Raw genomic sequence first — 18,936 nt, 5'->3', positions numbered from 1 at the left:
TTTCTACTCCAAGGAAATCTTTTCAAATAACAGATTATGTGGTATTCTTATTCAAAATATCCTTCAACAAAGGAAGACTTGTGGAGAATTCCCAGTTTCAATACCAAACTGTTCCAACGCAGAGAAGGAAAATTAAAACCAGTCATATGAGAAAAAGTTTCTTCTCAAATAAATATTAGATGAAGTATGTAAAAATCATTAGCCTTTTAATGAATTACTGTCAGACACAACCGTAATATGCAGCAATAATTCTCAATACAGTAGAACTTTGCGTTTTCTACCTCGTCCTCCCGTCTAGCCTTGCTACATCTTTTCCTTCTTCACTCACCCCTCTTCCTCCTCACAGTCTGCAGCCTCCTCAGCCATTCCAGATCTTTGAGAGCCTGCTGAACTCCCTGTTAGCACTGCTCCATCCTCTGTCCCAGACAGGAGCTGACAGGCTACAGCAGCAGCTGCTACTTCTCTTGGTTGCTCCACCTGGGCAAAACTGGCCCTTTTCTTTCCCCAGGATGCAGGCACCACTGTAATGATGCCAAGTCTTAAGCTAGATGTCATCTTCAGAGCTGGCTCAAATGAACAGAATAAGCCAGATCTCCATCATTTCATCTGTGATCATCAAAAAACACAACTCTAGAATGTGCTCACAGTTTAGCTGCACGCAAAACAAAGAACTACAAAAAACAGCTATGTGGCCACAACATTATTCTTCTCAAAATATGATGTTATCAACCCAGCCAAGTAAGTTCTCCAGTGATCTCCAGATCAACAGTGTGATAGCATGCCATACGCTAATTAAAAACTACCAATGCTAAAACCAAAACAAAACACCAACAACCACCACAAACATACTCCTTGATTTACTCCAAACAAGGATGCACTAGGAATCTGTCCTGACAGCAGCAAATATTTTTTACTTCAATTTTATCAAAGGTGTCTAGGAAAATTCTGGTACAAAAGTAACACCAAGCTTTTTAATGCTCTGCCAAAATGTATCACACTTTTTTTTGTGCAATGTCCTCTACTACTTTTAGTACCACAGAACAAGCCTTCTGCATCGTATGCAAGAAGCTAAAAAGCTGAAGAAATACTGTCACAGCCAAATACAGCTCAGTTTTTGCTTATCTCGGAAGTTGTTTCATGACTTCCTGTGCTTCTAATAGTAAAGCTGGGGGAACCAAACTGTGCTGACCCCAAACATACGTTCACGGGCTTAAAAATAATTAAGGTCAAACCACAGAAACTACTGCTCAATATTAAAACAGACATGATATGCAAAAGTCTCTGAAATGATGGCAGCATTGAAACTAAGACAATCCTCCAGCAATAATCATGAGTCTCTGATAGCAATTATCAGATAATTGATCAGTTTCAAATTCATCAACCTGAAAAAAGCACAGCTAATTGCTAGCAGACATCAAGAAATGCAAAGAGGAATTAATATTTCAACACAGTTTTAAACACCTTTAAATGATGTTCTATTTAAAATATACAAACCTGGTTTGAAACCATACTATTTCTGTTTTAATCTGCACATTTCAGCATCCAAGACTGATAATGCCTGGCATTTACAGAACACAATTGACAAGATGACTCACTGCAAGGAATAGCTTACCATTGACTAAAATGTTGAAGGGTTCAGATGCTGCGTCTGCCGGCTCAACCAGTCACTATTGGCAACTTTGAGCGGTAAAGCCCCACAGCATAATTTCCTTCATATTTACATTATCTCAAGATGTCTGGCTGTCTGATACCAGAATTCGGCACAGGCATGCAATTTGTGAAATATGCTTAGAAAAGTAAGGTATTGTAAGTAAAATAATTATTTATACTCAATATTGTAAGCAGGTATGTAGGCAAGTTTACTTTGTATATAAAAAGTTGTATTTGCAACTATATTACTAGTCTGTGTCAGCCACATATACAATGCCAGACAAAGTCTACAGTACAGGAACAGCCATACAAGTGACGCTCTAAATTCAAGGTAATGCCTTATTTTTTTTTGTTATGTGAAAAGGTTTTCTACTTCCTGCTCACCATCTTCTTTCTGTCTCACGAGCAGACAGACTGGGCAGACAGCTCAATGCTGCCATCTCTCTCTGCAGTTCAGATTAGCAGCTCCGGTAGTTCTAAAATCGAGACAAACACTGCTCTGGCAAACACCTACCACATCCTCACAGAAGGTACAACCAAATACTTGCACACAAATACATACACAGAGTCTTTACTACCAGAGAAAACAGCTCTTTGATGTTTCTGTAAACTTCCACTCGTTTGCATTAGTTTCAGTACAGAACTATAAATACAATACTCCAAACAGAATCCCAAAATGCTCTCTCAGAGACAAAACATGAGTGCACATCCAACCAGCATTGTACTCGGTACGTGAGAGACAGGCTGCATATCTTGATGCCTCAGCATCTCCTACCAGGTAAAACACAGCCAGCGTCTTAGAAGGCAATGCTGAATCAAAAGCTTATATGCATTTTAACCAAAACAATGCTTTTGATTCTTCTATTCATTCAGAGCAAATAATTTCCTTCTTGGCTTTATAAAAGGGAACATAACTGAGAAAGAATTATCCAGCCATTGATAAGTTTATGTTCAATATGTTCAATATCTCTGTTATGCTTTTCTCTGAATACCAGACTTTTTCTGCTATGACATGACAAGACTATTCTCAGTTTCCACCCACACTAGACTGTCCTCTCTTTCCACCCACGCCAACCTCACACCCATTATGATTAAAAGAGATAAAAACATGGCACACAAGCATAGTCTCTGAAGAGGCATCTGTCCTGTTTTCTTCTGCTGAACATAACTTGCCTTTGATGTGTTACCATCAAAGTAAAATAATCAAGTAAAAATTGTCTTTAAGAACAAGTACAGGTATAAAAGCTGCAGCCCAAAAGATGTATTTTCTTCATCATACAACTATTTGGCCAAACCCTTCTAAGGCAAACAACTAAACGTACTCCTGGCCCTCTATTTGTTTCTCTGCAGACATCATAAGAAGGTCCTGCAGGTTCTACAGAAGGCAGAAACCAACCCTTTTAGGATATTTCAGTCTCATGGATGAGGTCAGGATTTTGTTTGTTGGGCACTTTTTTTAAAAAAAAAAAAAAAATGCAGTCAATGTTAAGTTCAGAACCAGTAAACAGAAAATCATCAACTGCTTGATTTGGCCACTGCATTTCAGGTTCATTGAAACGGAGCTAGGTATATTGCCGAGTTCTTGGAATGTAGTACCTCACCTAAACCCATTCTTGAAACCCTGGGAAAAGAAATATTTATCAAACACTGATTTTTTTTTTTTTTCTTAAGTACTCCCCAAAACAAAATCAATGTATAGAAGTCATTTTCTTTGGTAGTAATTACCAGAAAGCAGGTCTTTTGACTACAATCTATTGACTGCAGGTCTTACAAAGACTGTGTACAAGGGATAGTAAAGCTGCAAGGTCTCCAAAGACAGGAAATCCTGCAGTTATCTTAGGTAACTAATTCTCTTCCAAGTATGATTCAGAGCAGATCCCACTATGGGGACACATGTTTCTAACCAATACAAGCTTATCATCTGTCATGAGCAACAATATCAGGTGGGGTTAAAAATATATTTCACACCTTCTTACACGCCCCTAAATCAAGGCATAAAGGACAGAGTGGACTTGAACCACCACTCAGTTCAATCTATCCACTCACAGCCACGAGAAGAAACCACATATCCAATCCATTTTTGCAGCCAGCCGCTTCGTGAATAAAGTGTTTACATTTTTCCACACATTTATGTTCTTGCTTCACTTTCCTTGCAGGGTACCAAAGAAAGAAGAAAAGAAAAAAAGACTACTAAAGAAAACTATTTGAACACACCTATAGAGAATAAACCAAAATACAAGTTGCTCCACACTGCTTAGAGTAAGCATGACTCAACAGGTATTGTAAGGTAGCCAGTCACTGTGCTGTAGACCAAAAGCAGCTTTTCATTGCATGACCACATGCTACCCTTTTTATAAAATCTGCCTCATCCAGTGCAAAGAGAACATCCAGTCTATACTGAAGCAGGGTTTTGCAGTGAAGGCAACTTATCTGTAGTATTCCAACTTCATCTGCAGTGCACCCCAGCTGAAATATTCAGACCGTAAACGCCAGTAACTAAAATTTTGAAGTGATGAGACAAGCAAACCTTATCTGAAAATTATTCAAAACAATAAAATGAACCAAAATAATACCAGATAGAATATGGTCTAATCTGGAATAACATCTTTAATGCATCAGACAGGACTGATACAGAAAAGCCCAAGAGAAAAAGGATTTCAGATACTTCTTGCTCTTAAAACACTAAATTCTAAGTATCACAAAGGTTGCTCAGTCTTACTAATAATATTGTATAGTAAGTGCATGCACAGAAGACACTGCTTTTAAGTAAGACCCTGCATTGACAGGAAGTGTGAAAAACCCATTCTTCTGTTCAGCTATTTAAGATGGATTGTGATACAAAGATAGGTATAAATATTCTGCCCTGTGCAATGCTAAATCTCTAGGAAAAAAGATACAATTCCTGAAAAATTGTAAATCTCCCCTTTGGGAATGGGAAGGAAAATGAACAATTTAGAAGAAAACCAAAACTCACACAAAGAAATTTCAACATCCCTTTCAACAAACTAAGAAATACACCATAACCAATTAATTACCTGTTTCATCTCTTTACCTCTTCAAAAGCCGATATTATACAGTGCCCAAGTTACACAGGGTCTGTAACACACCACCTCTCCACAATCATAATCCCAATCGCCTCTTGAATACTGTCTGCATACTGATCTTTCTCTTCGGTTTCCAGTTTTGAAGGTACAACAATCAGTATATGCAACAGTAAGCCTGACAGCATCTTTGCCTCTGGTGCAACTAATTCTAACAGAAGTACTTCTGTACTTTTCGTTATTCACTTGCCTGACAAGCCCCTGTTCTTCTGCCTTAAGTGACTGAAGAGAAAACCTCCATTCAAAGTCCATAAATGGAATACTAAAATTAATTAGTCTGTTCCAACAGCAAAGCAAAGGTACAGAAATTGCCTACAAGATGCAGGATTTTTTTCTCAGGTGTTATGCACAAGTATTGGTTTCCTTTGTCAAGAGATGTGCTATTACCCTCTTCTGAGCACTTCTTGAAAAACACATTTCTTGAGGGAAAGCCATACATAAAAGGCTGGGATTGGACAGCAGGAAGCTCCTGCCCTGGTCAGTGTAATCAGCGTAATATCTACCATGTTAAGTCTTTCCTAGAGATCTACAGGAGACTAGATCACAGGGTCCTTCTACAAAGACCAGACAAGATGCTCCACCCCCTCCACACAGGTCAGGTTGATCATTACCTCGTGTTTCAACAGCACTGATGCACTTTTTGATGACAGTGAACCCTATCTTATCCAATTGTGCACCTATAAGGAAACAAAAAGTTTGAAAAGTTTTAAAGTACCATTACAATTCTGTATTTCACTGAAAAATAAGGCTGGACTTAATCACGCAGCAAGTACTTCTCAGGCAAAACTAAATATTCTGGAATGGGAATAATACATCACTTTTTCTAGAGAAATTCCCCTTTTCTCCTTAACAACCCTGCCTAGCCCAAGTAAATGCTCTGGTGGTAGTGGCTTCACCGAATCTGTTCACAGCAGCAGCCTTTGAAGAACGGGATGTCTGATTAGGTACATATGTTGGCAGATGCAAAATGGAATTTAACAGTACTTACTGCAACATCAACAACATCTGAGAGAGTTAACCAAATGGGACAAGGAAGTACTTATGAAGAAAGAACATAATCATCAACAGCAGAGCTTTTACTGAGTCCTACCCTTAGCCAAAGAAATTCCCACACTAAAGATACAGGACACATGTATATCATTTCAAAGCAGTTAACGATCTGACTACATAAAAGCAGATGCATTAACAGGATAACAGCTGAGACCCAGCATCCCTTTGTTGTTCCTATCTTATTCTTTTTCTTCACATCAAAACTTCATTTAAAAGCTTATATTGCAAAGTTGCCCTTCCCCCAAACATCTGGCCTTCTTGTTCCTGGGGACCTGGTCTTGCACCACAAAAATTAAAATCTGTGGAAAAACACCTATTAATAAACACCAGGATCCAGCTTTAAACAACAATTTAATTTATTAAAAAAAAAAAAAAAAGGTGGCAGCAAGCATAAATTGCCTGACAATGCAGGAAGGATAACTGTTTTCACTCATATACTTTGCTAACAGAAGAAAGCTAAAGTCATTTAAAGAAAGCCATCACTTCTACTTCTGTATTATGGTTTACATCTTAAATACATGCATTCAGTGTTTCTTGCTGACCTTTATGTTCAGCTGTGCTTGCTTTTAAAACCATACTTATGCATTCTAACAGATGTCTGCACACAATCTAGATTAAGAAATTGTGATACATTTACATACAAATTAAACCTTTTTTGAGTCAATTTCAAGAATGAAGTAAATTTGCAAAAACAATCAGACTGTTTCTCCAGCTTATGTCTAGTCTTACAATTCTTACGTATGTACTAAACTGTGCTACAATGAAAACCCATTAATTACACAGCCTGCAAAGTATATTCAGAAGTCAAGATTAAAAATAAAATATTTAATTACGTTGGATCTGCGGAAAAAAATGTACTTTTGCCTTTCTCAATTGTAAAATGTTAACAAAAACCAGCTTTAATAGTAATTCAAATACTTACTTCCTTCTTGTTTTGCATTTGCTCTATTCAAATTGATGAACAGCTAACAAAAGAAGAGTAAAAAGACATGAATTATTTCAAATAATTTTATGAAACCAGAAACAAGACACCCCTAATCTTAATGCCCAGTAGGCACAAATGCGGCTGTTTACAGCTAGAACATTATCACCTCTAACTACAACAGCTCTAACAGTAGGACCAGAGGTCTGTGCCCTCTCAGAAAGTAGATAATTGCACTTTTTAAGGAGTGAAATTTTTAAAAACTTCTCAACAGATACAATTCCCTCAAGAGCAGAACAATGTTAGTTACAGCCATAGAAATTAACCATGATTTGCATGCTCCATGTTTCTATGCAGGTTAAATTTCCATAGTTCAAGTTCACTCAAATCATTGTGAAATGCTCTGATGAATCCTGGGAGTTATGTCCCAGCTCAGCATTCCCAAAAGTTGTAAGCTTACTAGGGAGTCCAGCTCAGACGAGTGGTGGTCATAAACACTTCTGCAGATGAAACGAGATTTTTAGAATGATGTCAATAAAACCTACTACTAAAATCCCCAGTAGCCAGCTACTGGGGACAGACACATGATTGTGCCACTGACTAGAAAATCCCATTATTTTTGGCGGACAAGACCAATATAATATTTATGATTGTAAGAATGACCTGCAGTGTGTTTCAACTCTGCAGTTTAGACCCATTTCCTGATGTGAACAAAAAATTAAGTGAATTCAAGTACAACTTCATTCCCATTGACAAGGTTGTTTGGGGGTTTTTTAATCTAGTTTTAAAACCCAAATACAATAATACAATGTAACTAACTCGGGCAAGTCTTGCCACTGTAATGCAGTGTGTCAGCATAAGGCTAAGTGGACATACTTATTCTAGACATTTTCTAAAATATCAATATCATCATTGTGACGGGAAACCACTTATAAAAATCAATGCTGTCACTACAGTGAAAATTATCTTGTATCAGCATTAGCAGTGATCTACACTGAGCTTTACCAAGTTATTCATCTCTCCTGAGTTTTATTTCACTTTTATTCTTTCTTCATTGAATCTACCATTTTGCAAACTATATAATCCCAGTTTATTAAAATATAAATAGGATCAGGAAGCAGGGGGTGAGAGAATTTTTCAATAACACTATAAACGAATATAAAAAAAAATTATCTTACAGCTTCTTTTCCATCCAAGGCTTCCATCCACAGCTTCCTGTCTTCCTCAGAAAATGCCTGCATGGTCACAGGAGCTCCAGGCCTGCAAATGTACCAGCCGCACAGAGTAACTGCATTTGCCAACAACTAAAAAAATCTTGTCAAAATCTAATTCCAACTACAAGCAAAAGCCCATTGTCTTAAAAGTCAGGTTTGGGGTTTTTTTGTTTAATTACTGAACACTGCTCATCTTTAAAATAAAAGGTACAGAACTAATACAAACAGTAGGAAATAAGGAGGATAGGGAGGAAAAAGGAAAGTAAATGTAATCTTCAGTTTATTTAAAATAGCTCAGTGTTGATAGCTTGTTGATTCCAACACTTGCTGGGAGTAACTGAGTTTTCTGAATTCTAAATAAACTTGCTTTTGCATTTCTGTGTCGTTACATAAAAAATGGCTTTTGTCAACTTATTTGATGTGTAGTCTTCAGCTTTAGAGCAGCAACAATGATTATAGTTTTCCAGTAACCGTCTTATAAAAAATAATAGTCTTAATGCAGTACCTCATTACAAAACTCCACTATTATAACTTTCCTAAAAAACAAAGATGGACAATTATGGTACATGAGGATTAGCGAACGGATATTAAGATAAATCTACTTTTCTGGTTTTGTAATAGCAAACCAAAAAGAATAATTGTGCGGTGTAACATAGTGTAGAAAGCAGGAGAGTTAGAAGCAGGACAGATTATTTGGGTAATTATTTTTCTGTCAATTAAAAAAAAAAGTCATTATATTCAGTGTGCCAATACTTTTGGCAAATTTGTAAATCTCATCATACAGAGATGGATAGAAATAGAGAACTCATTTGTAACATTCTCTCTCTCTCTCTCTCTCTCGTATTAAATCTATCTTCAGGTAGCAAAACCGTTCTAGGGGGAAATGCTATCTAAAAAACAGCGGCACAAAGAAAACCAGTACAAATCCCACTTTTACTTAAAATCGTAATAGTCTATATATCATGTGCGTATTTTTACATCTAGAGATGTTTCTATTTCACCTTGGCATAAGTTTTAGCAAATCATACAATTTAATTGCAGCATAAAACGCCATAGGTACAAATACCTCCTGCTCAAAATCTCTTTTCAGACAACATGTGAGGACAAGGCATGCACTCACACTCTAGCAAACCAATCTAAACTCAGGAGACTCAACTATAACTTTGGAAAATGGCAGCAATCAAGCATGTCATTCTCTTTTCATTAGTTAAAGCAAGGAGACTACTAAGCCATACAAATGGAATTTCTTACTATTCTCAGTGATAGACATTGAGCTCTTAGAGTGGGGGATGAAAGCCTTGCCTTAATTTCTGAAGTTAATAACCTTTATGACTAAACCAAGCTAAGATTGTTATTAGCAATAACAGTAACCAAAACAGCTTCTCAAGCCATACCACCTTTTTTCAGCGCAAACTGGTCTGCTAGTAGAGCAGAGCTGCAAGCATCTTAAACATGCAAACTTAATCACTCTGTAGAAAAAAATACCCTAAGTAATTAGCTAAATTAACTAAAAACCCCCACATGCTGATTTGTTGGCTTTTTTTTTTTTCTACCTTGCTTTACTAGTTAAAAAAAAATTCAAATAGATTACTTTTATGCAGGGCAGACTTTGCTTCTTTTCAGTAAAATTACAACTGTCAAGGTATCAAAGAGTATCACCTAGAGGCAATACATCAAACTCAGTATATGTTGCATGAAACATTTATTTGTCTCCAAATTAAAGTCAAAAGAGACAAAGCCTTCCCTCTTCCTTGTTCTGTATTGGTTAAATTAAAATCTAAGTAGTAGTTCAGAAGGATAATGTTCTTTATCAATAGAACGTCTTTCTCCTGCCTCAAGAGACCTCTGCTGTCTCCTTAAGACTTAAATTTCTCTACATTTACCACTAGTCACCTTCAACTAAACATGATGGAGTACTAGAAAATGAAAAAACATAATTTCCAGAGATTTAGCCAGGATCCTAGCACCCTCAATGCTTGTAAGTTTCGGAATTTAAAGAAAAAAGAATAATCTTGGCTTTCTTTTAAAAAGAGGAATCTGTAAATATTCAGCTAGCTTGAAACTATGCTCAAGTCACACACAAGGCTGAACGTTTGCTACTGGAAAGTCCTTCCTAAAATTTTATAATCTTGCCTCCTTCCACAGCACAGGAACAAAGAAAACCCCATGGCCAGTCATCAATCTGTCTGTTATTTTTTAACTTGGACAAGCCAAGGGGATAAGTGTGCCCTGAACTGATACCAAGGAAACAAGCTAATGGCCTGCAGCACAGAACTAATCTCCATGGGAACATCTCAGTACTACACACATATATTATTAAAAGAAAAATGTCTGATATCAAGGTCACGGTGGACCAGTTGTGTCTATTGTATCTGGACAGAAAGATGGATGAGATTTTTTTCCCACTTCTACCAGAAAAAAGAATGAAAAAATGTTTTGCAGGATGAAGGAAACACTGCTCTCCATCCATCTCTGTTCAAACTCCAGACACCCTGGCACAGCAGAGATGACACACAGAGGGGGGCAGACTGACATTTCTCACAGTACTTTTTTAGCAACTTTATCAGACTCTGAAATCTGTTATTCATACTGACCAACACTGACCCAAGAGGAGCTGATGTCAAGACCTTAAATCTTTACTCCCTTTCCTACTGTTGGGGCACAGTGTTAGAATAGTTAAGCCACACCCTCCTCAATTCAAAAATGCAAGTTGAAACCATGCTGTACACTTGTGACAAATGCCACCTGAGGTGTAAATGAGTGTCTTGTTATCTGCCATGCCAGCTGGAAGTTTTCAGACGCGGTGGTAGTTTTGCAATCATTTAACCCATTGCTTGTTACAGAAATGGGCATGCCTCAGGCAGGCCAGTCTCACTGGCCACAGAAGCTAGCCACAGCCTCTGACCTAACGCTGTGCACATGCACATGACACTTATCACAGACATATCTGCAGACCACTAGCAATCATAGGACAGAGGGGTCTGACAACATTGGCCATATAAGAATTTGATTAGAAAAAATGAAAAACATAAAACTTGAAGACCTACTACAGGACATATTCAATGTAATTAATTTGTATAAGTAACAAGCAAATGTATTTGTTAAAAACAGCTTAAAATGGGTGGATGCAAAAACTCAGCAACAGTTCACTAACTCGTATCTAGCATTTAATGCTAGATATAATCCTGTTCTGCACAGATACAAAACAATGTGGCATTACCACAGCCGTATTTATTTGCAGTACCCTATTAAGTTGGACTCTCTCACCTTCATAAATGAATTAAGACTACAACACTGACGAAAAGCAGTATTTATCATATGGTAAGACCCTTATAGCAAAGTAAATGAGCAGTTCTTCTCTTTTGAAACAAAGTAACAAAATGGTGCTGTTTCAAAAAGGCAGTGGCAACAATGTTCAAGATGCACTGGATGACAACACCAGTCCTAAAGAGCCTCAAAATTCCACTGGTGCTATTTTCAATCTAAGAACCCAGCATAAACCCTCAACCACATGTCATTTTGAGAAGAAGGCTTGTGATACGATATTGTCTATATAACATGATTGTGTGAATTTTTACTGTGGTTGTAGTCTTTCACTATAGCTCTGTGTACTTCAATTTAAGCCACATTTCTTCACAACTATAACAGCAATTCATAATACTTTCTCTAACTTTTTATATGCTTTCTTTTTATATGAGCTCAGACAATGTCTACATTTCAGTTTAGATCCTCCCTGCTTCTGCTACACATAACTGAAGTAAAATCCTGTGAGCCATGGCAGGGCTTGCCTGCTCCTCCAGTGACTATTACCCATTGGCAGTCTGAATGGGTATTGAAAAAATAAGAAAACACAACAGTAGTATTACAGTAACATTAACTACTACTTAGAAAGAGTCCTTTCTAGTGTGTTTCACGAGCTTACCTGTCTGAAGCTTCCAAGTCAAAACAGAATCGCCTGTCTATAGTATCTATATTTCTTTTGGTACAATACATAAGGACGAAGAGTTCCCCATCACCCTGTGAAAAGAAAGATTTTATACGCTTGACCCAGTAATTGAAAACTTCAGTAAGCCAGCTATACAAATCAAGTAAGTTAAATTTACATTAAAATAATGGCGAAAGCTATACTGAAAACTGACACTTGCAAAAGAATTTTCTCATGGCTGCCGTTCAGGTCTGTGCAATAGCACATAAATTCCATGGTCATTTATGGGACATAAATGCAAAAAATATTGAGTCCCTTTTAGCTAGTACTTTACAGCATTGACACAGTACCACAGTAATTTGAACTAACAAAAAACATTTTGCTATAAAGATTTTGCATGTTATAAGCACATAATGAGCAAAAAAAGCCTTCTCCCATTTTATATCAACCACAGCAATTTCCATAGTAAAGGCTATTGCTACAGTAACTAGAACAATGTAAGTGTTCTTTACTATCTGCAATCCGTCTTACAGAACCAGGCCTTTCTTCAAGACCAATCAACACAAGAATCATATTTTACCCTTAATATTTCAGAAATCAAATAAACTCATCTGTGAATGCTGCATGAGTTGTACAGGATTTAATCAGGATTAACTGGACGTTTTAATTATTTCTTGTCTTATTCAACATCTCTAGACACAGGAGGTTGTCACTGAAGGAGTAATTGCATTGTGGGTTTCAAAATGAGAGATCTTTTAATACAGAAAAATGGTTTTATAAGTGTTTTAGAATGCCAAATGTTTACACACATACTATATTAACAAAATGACTAGTTACAATTAAGAGTAAATCAGATAAAAAATTCATAGAAGTACTAAAATGATTAAGGAAGCCAAACACCACCAATTTTCAGTATGGCAGGTTTTCCAGAGCTTTTGAAAGATTCTTCCAAATTCAATGTTTTGTAAATATATACAGCCCTCAAAATGATGAAATCCATGTCCCCTCTGCTCAAACTAATGGGATATAATACCCTGATAAAATTCAAATTTTGTTAAAGATTCACAGTTTTGGAAGACAGGGCAGGGTGCTGCATTTACAGGAATGTTGACTCGAGCATTATTTTCCAGCTTCAGATATCCTTTTTCCTTACAACAAAACATATCTAATCCATATTAATGCACTCATTTAACACATCATCTGTGAAGATGCTGAGTACCCTCAATTCCCAACTATTTCAATAGGAATTAGAGCCATTTAAAGATCAACAGAGTCTTGGGTCTTTAATATTTCAGATGCTATAAGAGATCTGAAATTACATTCAGTTGTCAGTACAAATTATATTTCTATTAAAATCCTCTTTTCTAGTCCCACATCTAGTACTTATATCTCTGAAAGAAAAACCTGACTGGAGCATGCAAGAAAGAAATTTCTATGTCTATTATAATTTCCAGATTAATAATTAAAAAGAAGTTAGATACTTCATGGATAAACCAGATTCTAACTGATGAAACACTGCATGTTATTTGTACCATGTTCTCTGGTCTTCCAAAAGGAAGCAACTGAAGTCTACAGAATCCTTATCTGTTAATCTGTCTGTTAACTCCAGGTTAATGTCCTTAAATGCCAGACTGAATCGTATGAAGAAAGAAGAAAAAAAAAAAAAGGGGGGCAAGGAGGTAGAGAGGGAAAGTACTTGACACATCTTCTGATCTTGATACAGGGCAAGTATAAAAGTAGAATATAAAAATATACTTACAACTTTCCCTCCTGATCTGTGTTCAAATGGGATCATGGTGAACTTTTTTGTCTCTTTCCTATACGTGCAATAGTGCTTCACCCAACTAGAACCAAAGGGAGCAGGTCCTACATAACACAAAACCATTGAATAGTACGTACTTTTTCCAGTGTGTGTATTTACTTCTCCTGCTTTCCAAAATGATACTGAAGATTCCTACTTAATTCCTAGTAATGCAGTATTTAAAACAAAGGTGTGAATTAAGAACATAATACAAAGTAATACAAATGTTAACCAGTACTAACTATTCTAAAAACTGACATATGTAGTATTTCACATTTATGCCTCGCAACCAAAAATGGATTTGTCTCACTACTACAGAAAAATATTTTTTCCCTAAAAAATACATATCCCTTGGAAACATTATCTAGGCAGAACACAGAAACCTAGTTTTACACTTGGTAACTGGAAGCTAAGCAACTGCAGATCAATGTACCTGTGTTGTAAGCTCTACATTATCTACTGATTAAGGTCTGATCACATTTTCTGACACCAAAAATCACTCCTAACTATTCATCAGTGCACACCCTACATAGAACACACTTCCTTAAGAGCCCAGCCTACTGCATACACTATTATTCAGATTTGCACGATAATATTAACTGTTAAAGCTTGGATTCTGACCCACTGTATCTCCTCACTTGTACTAATTTACTTTTTTTAGAAAAAGTTTTGCAAAGGACTCTTCTCTTTTGAAGGACTCTGCCCCAGATTATCAGGGAAGCTCTTCACAAGTAGCTCCAGCTAACAGAGGATTTCACTGCTCCTAACCTGGAAGGTCTCACTGCCTTGCTCCTCTGCAACTCATCTTCAGGCACACCCACCTCTTCTGAATCCTTTCAGCTGATTTTAAAGCTCATGACCACCAAGACGAGTGAACTGATCTCACAAAATAACTTTTTTATTATTTTTTACTGCTAGTTCTCTTAAAATTTATTCCTGAACACTGTAATACCGATGTTTCCATAAAGAACGTTACAGTGTCCACAATTCGTGACAAATTTTACAGAAGTCTTTACTTCAACAGTAATCAATGAAATATCACAAAAGTAAAATCTCTCATCAGAATAAGCAAATAAAATTTCCATAAGGGCACACATCGACAAAATATGATTTATGCAAAATTATTTAAAAAAAAACATACAAAAATAAATTACTTTGAGGTCATTCCTTGAGCAGTAAATGTTCTGCATCTTACTTGGTTTTTTTACTAGAGTGAGAAAGATTTATAATTGTTCAAAATATTGACAGGATATGATTTGTGTGACATGCACCTCCACAGCAAGATTTTCAACACTAGCTACCTAGCCTATAGCCTGCTTTATTTGACCCTATGATCACAATCAGGTAATGAAAGCATATCACTGAACCAAGGAAATGACAGTCAATTTCATCATACCAAACTAGCCCAGTTTTCAGAGGCTACTTTGATAACTCATGTTGCTCTGACGACAATGTCTGACAGTTCTAGAGGAAGTCATTAGTAAGGTATTAAACACAATATGAAATACATCCTTTGATCAAACAAAATTTCCTCCAATTCATAAAGTCATGGAATGGCTTGGGCTGGAAGGGACCTTAAAGAACATCTAGTTCCTACACACCTGCAGGCAGGGACACCTTCCACCTGCCCAGGCTGCTCAAAGCCCCATCCAGCCTGGCCTTGAGCCCTGCCAGGGATGGGGCACCCACAGCTGCTCTGGGCAACCCATGCCAGTGCCTCATCACCCTCACAGTAAAGAATTTCTATCTAATCTAAATCTACCCTCTTTCAGTTACAAGCCATTACCCCTTGGCCTATTGCAACAGACCCTACTAACAAGTCTGTTCCCATCTTTCTTATAAGTCCCCTATAGGTACTGGCAGGCTGCTGTATGGTCTCCCTGGAGCCTTTGCTTCCCCAGGCTGAACAACCCCTTCATAGGAGAGGTGCTCCAGACTTTGTGGCCCTCCTCTGGACTCATTCCAACAGGTCCATGTCCTTCGTATGTTGGGGGGCCCAGAGCTGAACGCAGCACTCCAGTTGGGGTCTCAGGAGAGCAGAGCAGAGGGGGAGAAACACCTCTCTCAACCTGCTGGCTACACTTCTTTTCATGTAGCCCAGGATGGGTTGTAAGCACACGTTGTTGGGCCATGTTGAACTTTTCATCCACCAGCACCCCCGAGTCTCTTTCCTCAAGGCTGCTCTCAACCCATTCTCCACCCAGCCTGTCTCTGTCCTTGGGATTGCAGTGACCCACATGCAGGACCTTACACTTGGCCTTGCTGAAAATTTGTGAGGTTCACACAGGCCCACCTCTCAAGCCTGTCAGGGTCCCTCTGGACAGCATCCCTTCCCTCCAGCATGTCAACTGCACAACAGCTCGTTGTCACTGGCAAACATGCTGACAGTGCACTCGTTCCCATCCATGATGCCAACAAAGATGTTAGAACAGCATTGGTCCCAGTACAGACCCCTGAGGGACATCACTCCTCACTGGTATTCACTTGGACATCAAGCTGTTGACTGAGTGCAACCATTCAGCCAACTCCTTATCCACTGAGTGGTCCATCTGTGAAATCCATGTCTTTCCAATTTAGAGGATGTTATACAGGACAGGGTCAAAAGCTTTGCACAAGTCCAAGTAGACGACACCAGACAATCTTCCCTGATCTGTCAACACTGTATCCCCGTTGTAGAAGGCCGCCAAATTTGTCAGACACAATTTGCCCTTAGTGAAGACCTGTTGGCTGTCATCAATCACCTCCTTATTTTCTATGTGCCTTAGCACAGTTTCCAGAAGGACCTGTTCCATGATTTTGCCAGGCATCAAGGTGAGACTTACTGGCCTGTAGTTTCCCAGATCTTCCATTTTTCCCTTTTTAAAAATGAGGGTTATGTTCCCCCTTTTTCAGCACATGGGAACTTCACCAGACTTCCACAACTTCTCAGATATGATGGATAGCAACTTAGCCACTTCATCTGCCAGTTCTCTCAGGACCCACAGATGCATCTCAGCAGGTCCCACAGACTTGCGCACCTTCAGGTTCCTTAGATGGTCTTGAATCTGATCTTGTTGTATAGTGGGCAGTTCTTTATTTTCCCAGTCCCTGCCTTTGCCTTCTGTGACTTTGGGCGGTGTGGCTGGAGCACTTGCCGGTGAAGACAGAGGTAAAAAAGTCACTGAGTACCTCAGCCTTCCCCATGGTCTCGATAAGCAGGTCTCCCATTTTCTTCCAGAGACGGCCCACGTTTTCCCTAGTCTTCCTTTTATCACTGACATAACTATAGAAACATTTCTTGTTGTCTCTGATGTCCCTGGCCAGATTTAATTCCATCAGGGCCTTAGCTTTCCTAACCTGACCCCTGGCTACTCAGTTTCTCTGTATTCTGCCCAGGCTAGCTGTCCTTGCTTCCACCCTCTGTAGGCTTCCTTGTTGTATTTGAGTTTGTCTAGGAGCTCCTTGCGCATACATGCAGGCCTCTCAGCTTAAGTCTTTGTTGGGACACACGGCTCCTGAGCTTGGAGAAGGTGATCCTTGAACAGCAACAAGCTTCCTTGGATCCCTCCTTCCTCCAGGGCTTTATCCCATGGTACTCTACCAAGCAGATCCCTGAAGAGGCCAAAGTCAGCTCTCCAGAAGTCCAGGGCAGTGAGCTTGCTGTATGTCCTCCTCGCTGCCCTAAGGATCTTGAATTTCGCTATTTCATGGTCATTGAAGCCAAGGCTGCCCTTGAGCTTCACATTCCCCATCAGCCCCTCCTTCTTGGTGAGAACAAGGCCCAGCATGGCACCTCTCTTCATTGGCTCCTCTATCACTTGGCGAAGGAAGCTATCATCAACACATTCCAATAACCTCCTGGATTACCTATGCCCTGCTGCGTTGTCCCTCCAACAGATATCAAGATGGTTGAAATTCCCCATGAGGATCACAGCTTGTGAAGGTGAGGCAGCTCCTGTCTATAGAGGACACCGTGTACACCTGCAGGGCTACGATCTGACTAGCATCAAGTGACCTGTAGCAGACCCCCACTATAATGTCATCTGTCCCTGCCCTCCCTTTAATCCTGACTCATAAGCTCTGCTCTCAGTTGGCTTCTCATCCATCCCCAGCGGAGCTCCACGCTCTCCGGTTGGTTGCTGACATAGAAGGCAACACCACCTCCTTTTTCCCCCGACTTTCCTTCCTAAAGAGCCTGTATCCTTCCATTCCAATGCTCCAGCCATAAGAGTCATCCCACTACAGCTCTGTGATGCCAGTCAGATTGTAGCCCTGCAGGTGTACACGCATCTCTTGTTTATTTCCCATGCTACATGTGTTTACATAGAGGCATTTGAGTTGGGTCCCCAGTGAACCTGACTTACTGGCTGGAGCAGTTAGAATTCCCTTGTGCTGCTCTTCAGGTGTTCTCCTGCTGCCCTGCAATTCCTCTCCAGGCATCTCTTGCTGGCACCGGCACCAAACTGGTAGGAATAGGATGGATTGAGATTTCCCCTCCCCGAGCAGCTTTAGTGTAAAGCCTTCTTCACCAGCTTGGCAAGCCTTTGACCAGTGCTGGTCTCCCCTTCTCTGTCAGATGAACCTCATCAGCCCCCAGGATTCTCACAGCGAGCCACATGTTCTAAGTAACTGTGGCACTAGTCCTGCAACCATTTGTTGATTTGCCAGATTCAGCTGGTCCTTACAAACCCTTTCACTTTGACTGGGAAGATTGATGAAAAAAAACTGTCTGTGCTTCAAAGTCCCTTACTGCACTCCCAGGGCTTTGTAATCCTTCTTCATGCCCCTCAGACTGCTCCTGGCTGTATCACTGGTGCCACATGAAACAGCAGCAGCAGCAAATAGTCAGTGGTCTGTATAAGGCCTGGTAGACTCTCAGTGACACCCCTGATGTGAGACCCTGGTAAGCAGCACACCTCTCTAGAAAGCACATCAGGTCAGCACAGGTGCCTCCACACCTCTCAGAAGAGAGTCACCTACTGCTATCGCCCATCGCTTTTCCTCAGTTATGCCGGCTGTCGCACGAGGAGCAGACCAGGCTGCCTTACTTGGCTCCAGCGTCTCTCCCGATGTGACTGTTGTCTCCTCTTCGGTTGGCAGAGCAACGAAGCAGTTCTGCAAGGGTGCCTCAGGCTCCAAGGGAAGTCCCTTCCTCCTGCAGGTCCTTCTGTTAGTCTTCCATTCTTCTGCATTATTGGCTGCCTTCCCTCCTGTGTGTGCCGGTGGGGGAGGTTTTGGCTGTTTGGCCGTGGGCTCTGGGTCCACTGTAGGCTGTCCTTGGAACCAGCTATCTA

General features: G+C 39.5%; 1 protein-coding gene across 1 annotated transcript in view; it reads right to left on the bottom strand.

The window, feature by feature from the left end:
- Positions 1–18,936, bottom strand: part of ARHGAP10 (Rho GTPase activating protein 10) — a 155,129-nt gene that overhangs the window by 66,110 nt on the left and 70,083 nt on the right. The window contains exons 9-13 of the mRNA XM_005440899.3: positions 13,622–13,728; positions 11,860–11,954; positions 7,902–7,983; positions 6,724–6,766; positions 5,363–5,428 (exon numbers count right to left, since the gene is read on the bottom strand). Coding sequence (XP_005440956.1) covers positions 5,363–5,428; positions 6,724–6,766; positions 7,902–7,983; positions 11,860–11,954; positions 13,622–13,728 — 393 coding nt within the window. The remainder of the gene's footprint in view (positions 1–5,362; positions 5,429–6,723; positions 6,767–7,901; positions 7,984–11,859; positions 11,955–13,621; positions 13,729–18,936) is intronic.

This window comes from Falco cherrug, chromosome 1 (genome assembly GCF_023634085.1).
Source record: "Falco cherrug isolate bFalChe1 chromosome 1, bFalChe1.pri, whole genome shotgun sequence".
Lineage (NCBI taxonomy): Eukaryota > Metazoa > Chordata > Aves > Falconiformes > Falconidae > Falco > Falco cherrug.
The sequence above is the reverse complement of the archived record's forward strand: the minus strand, read 5'-3'. Positions and strand labels throughout refer to the sequence as shown.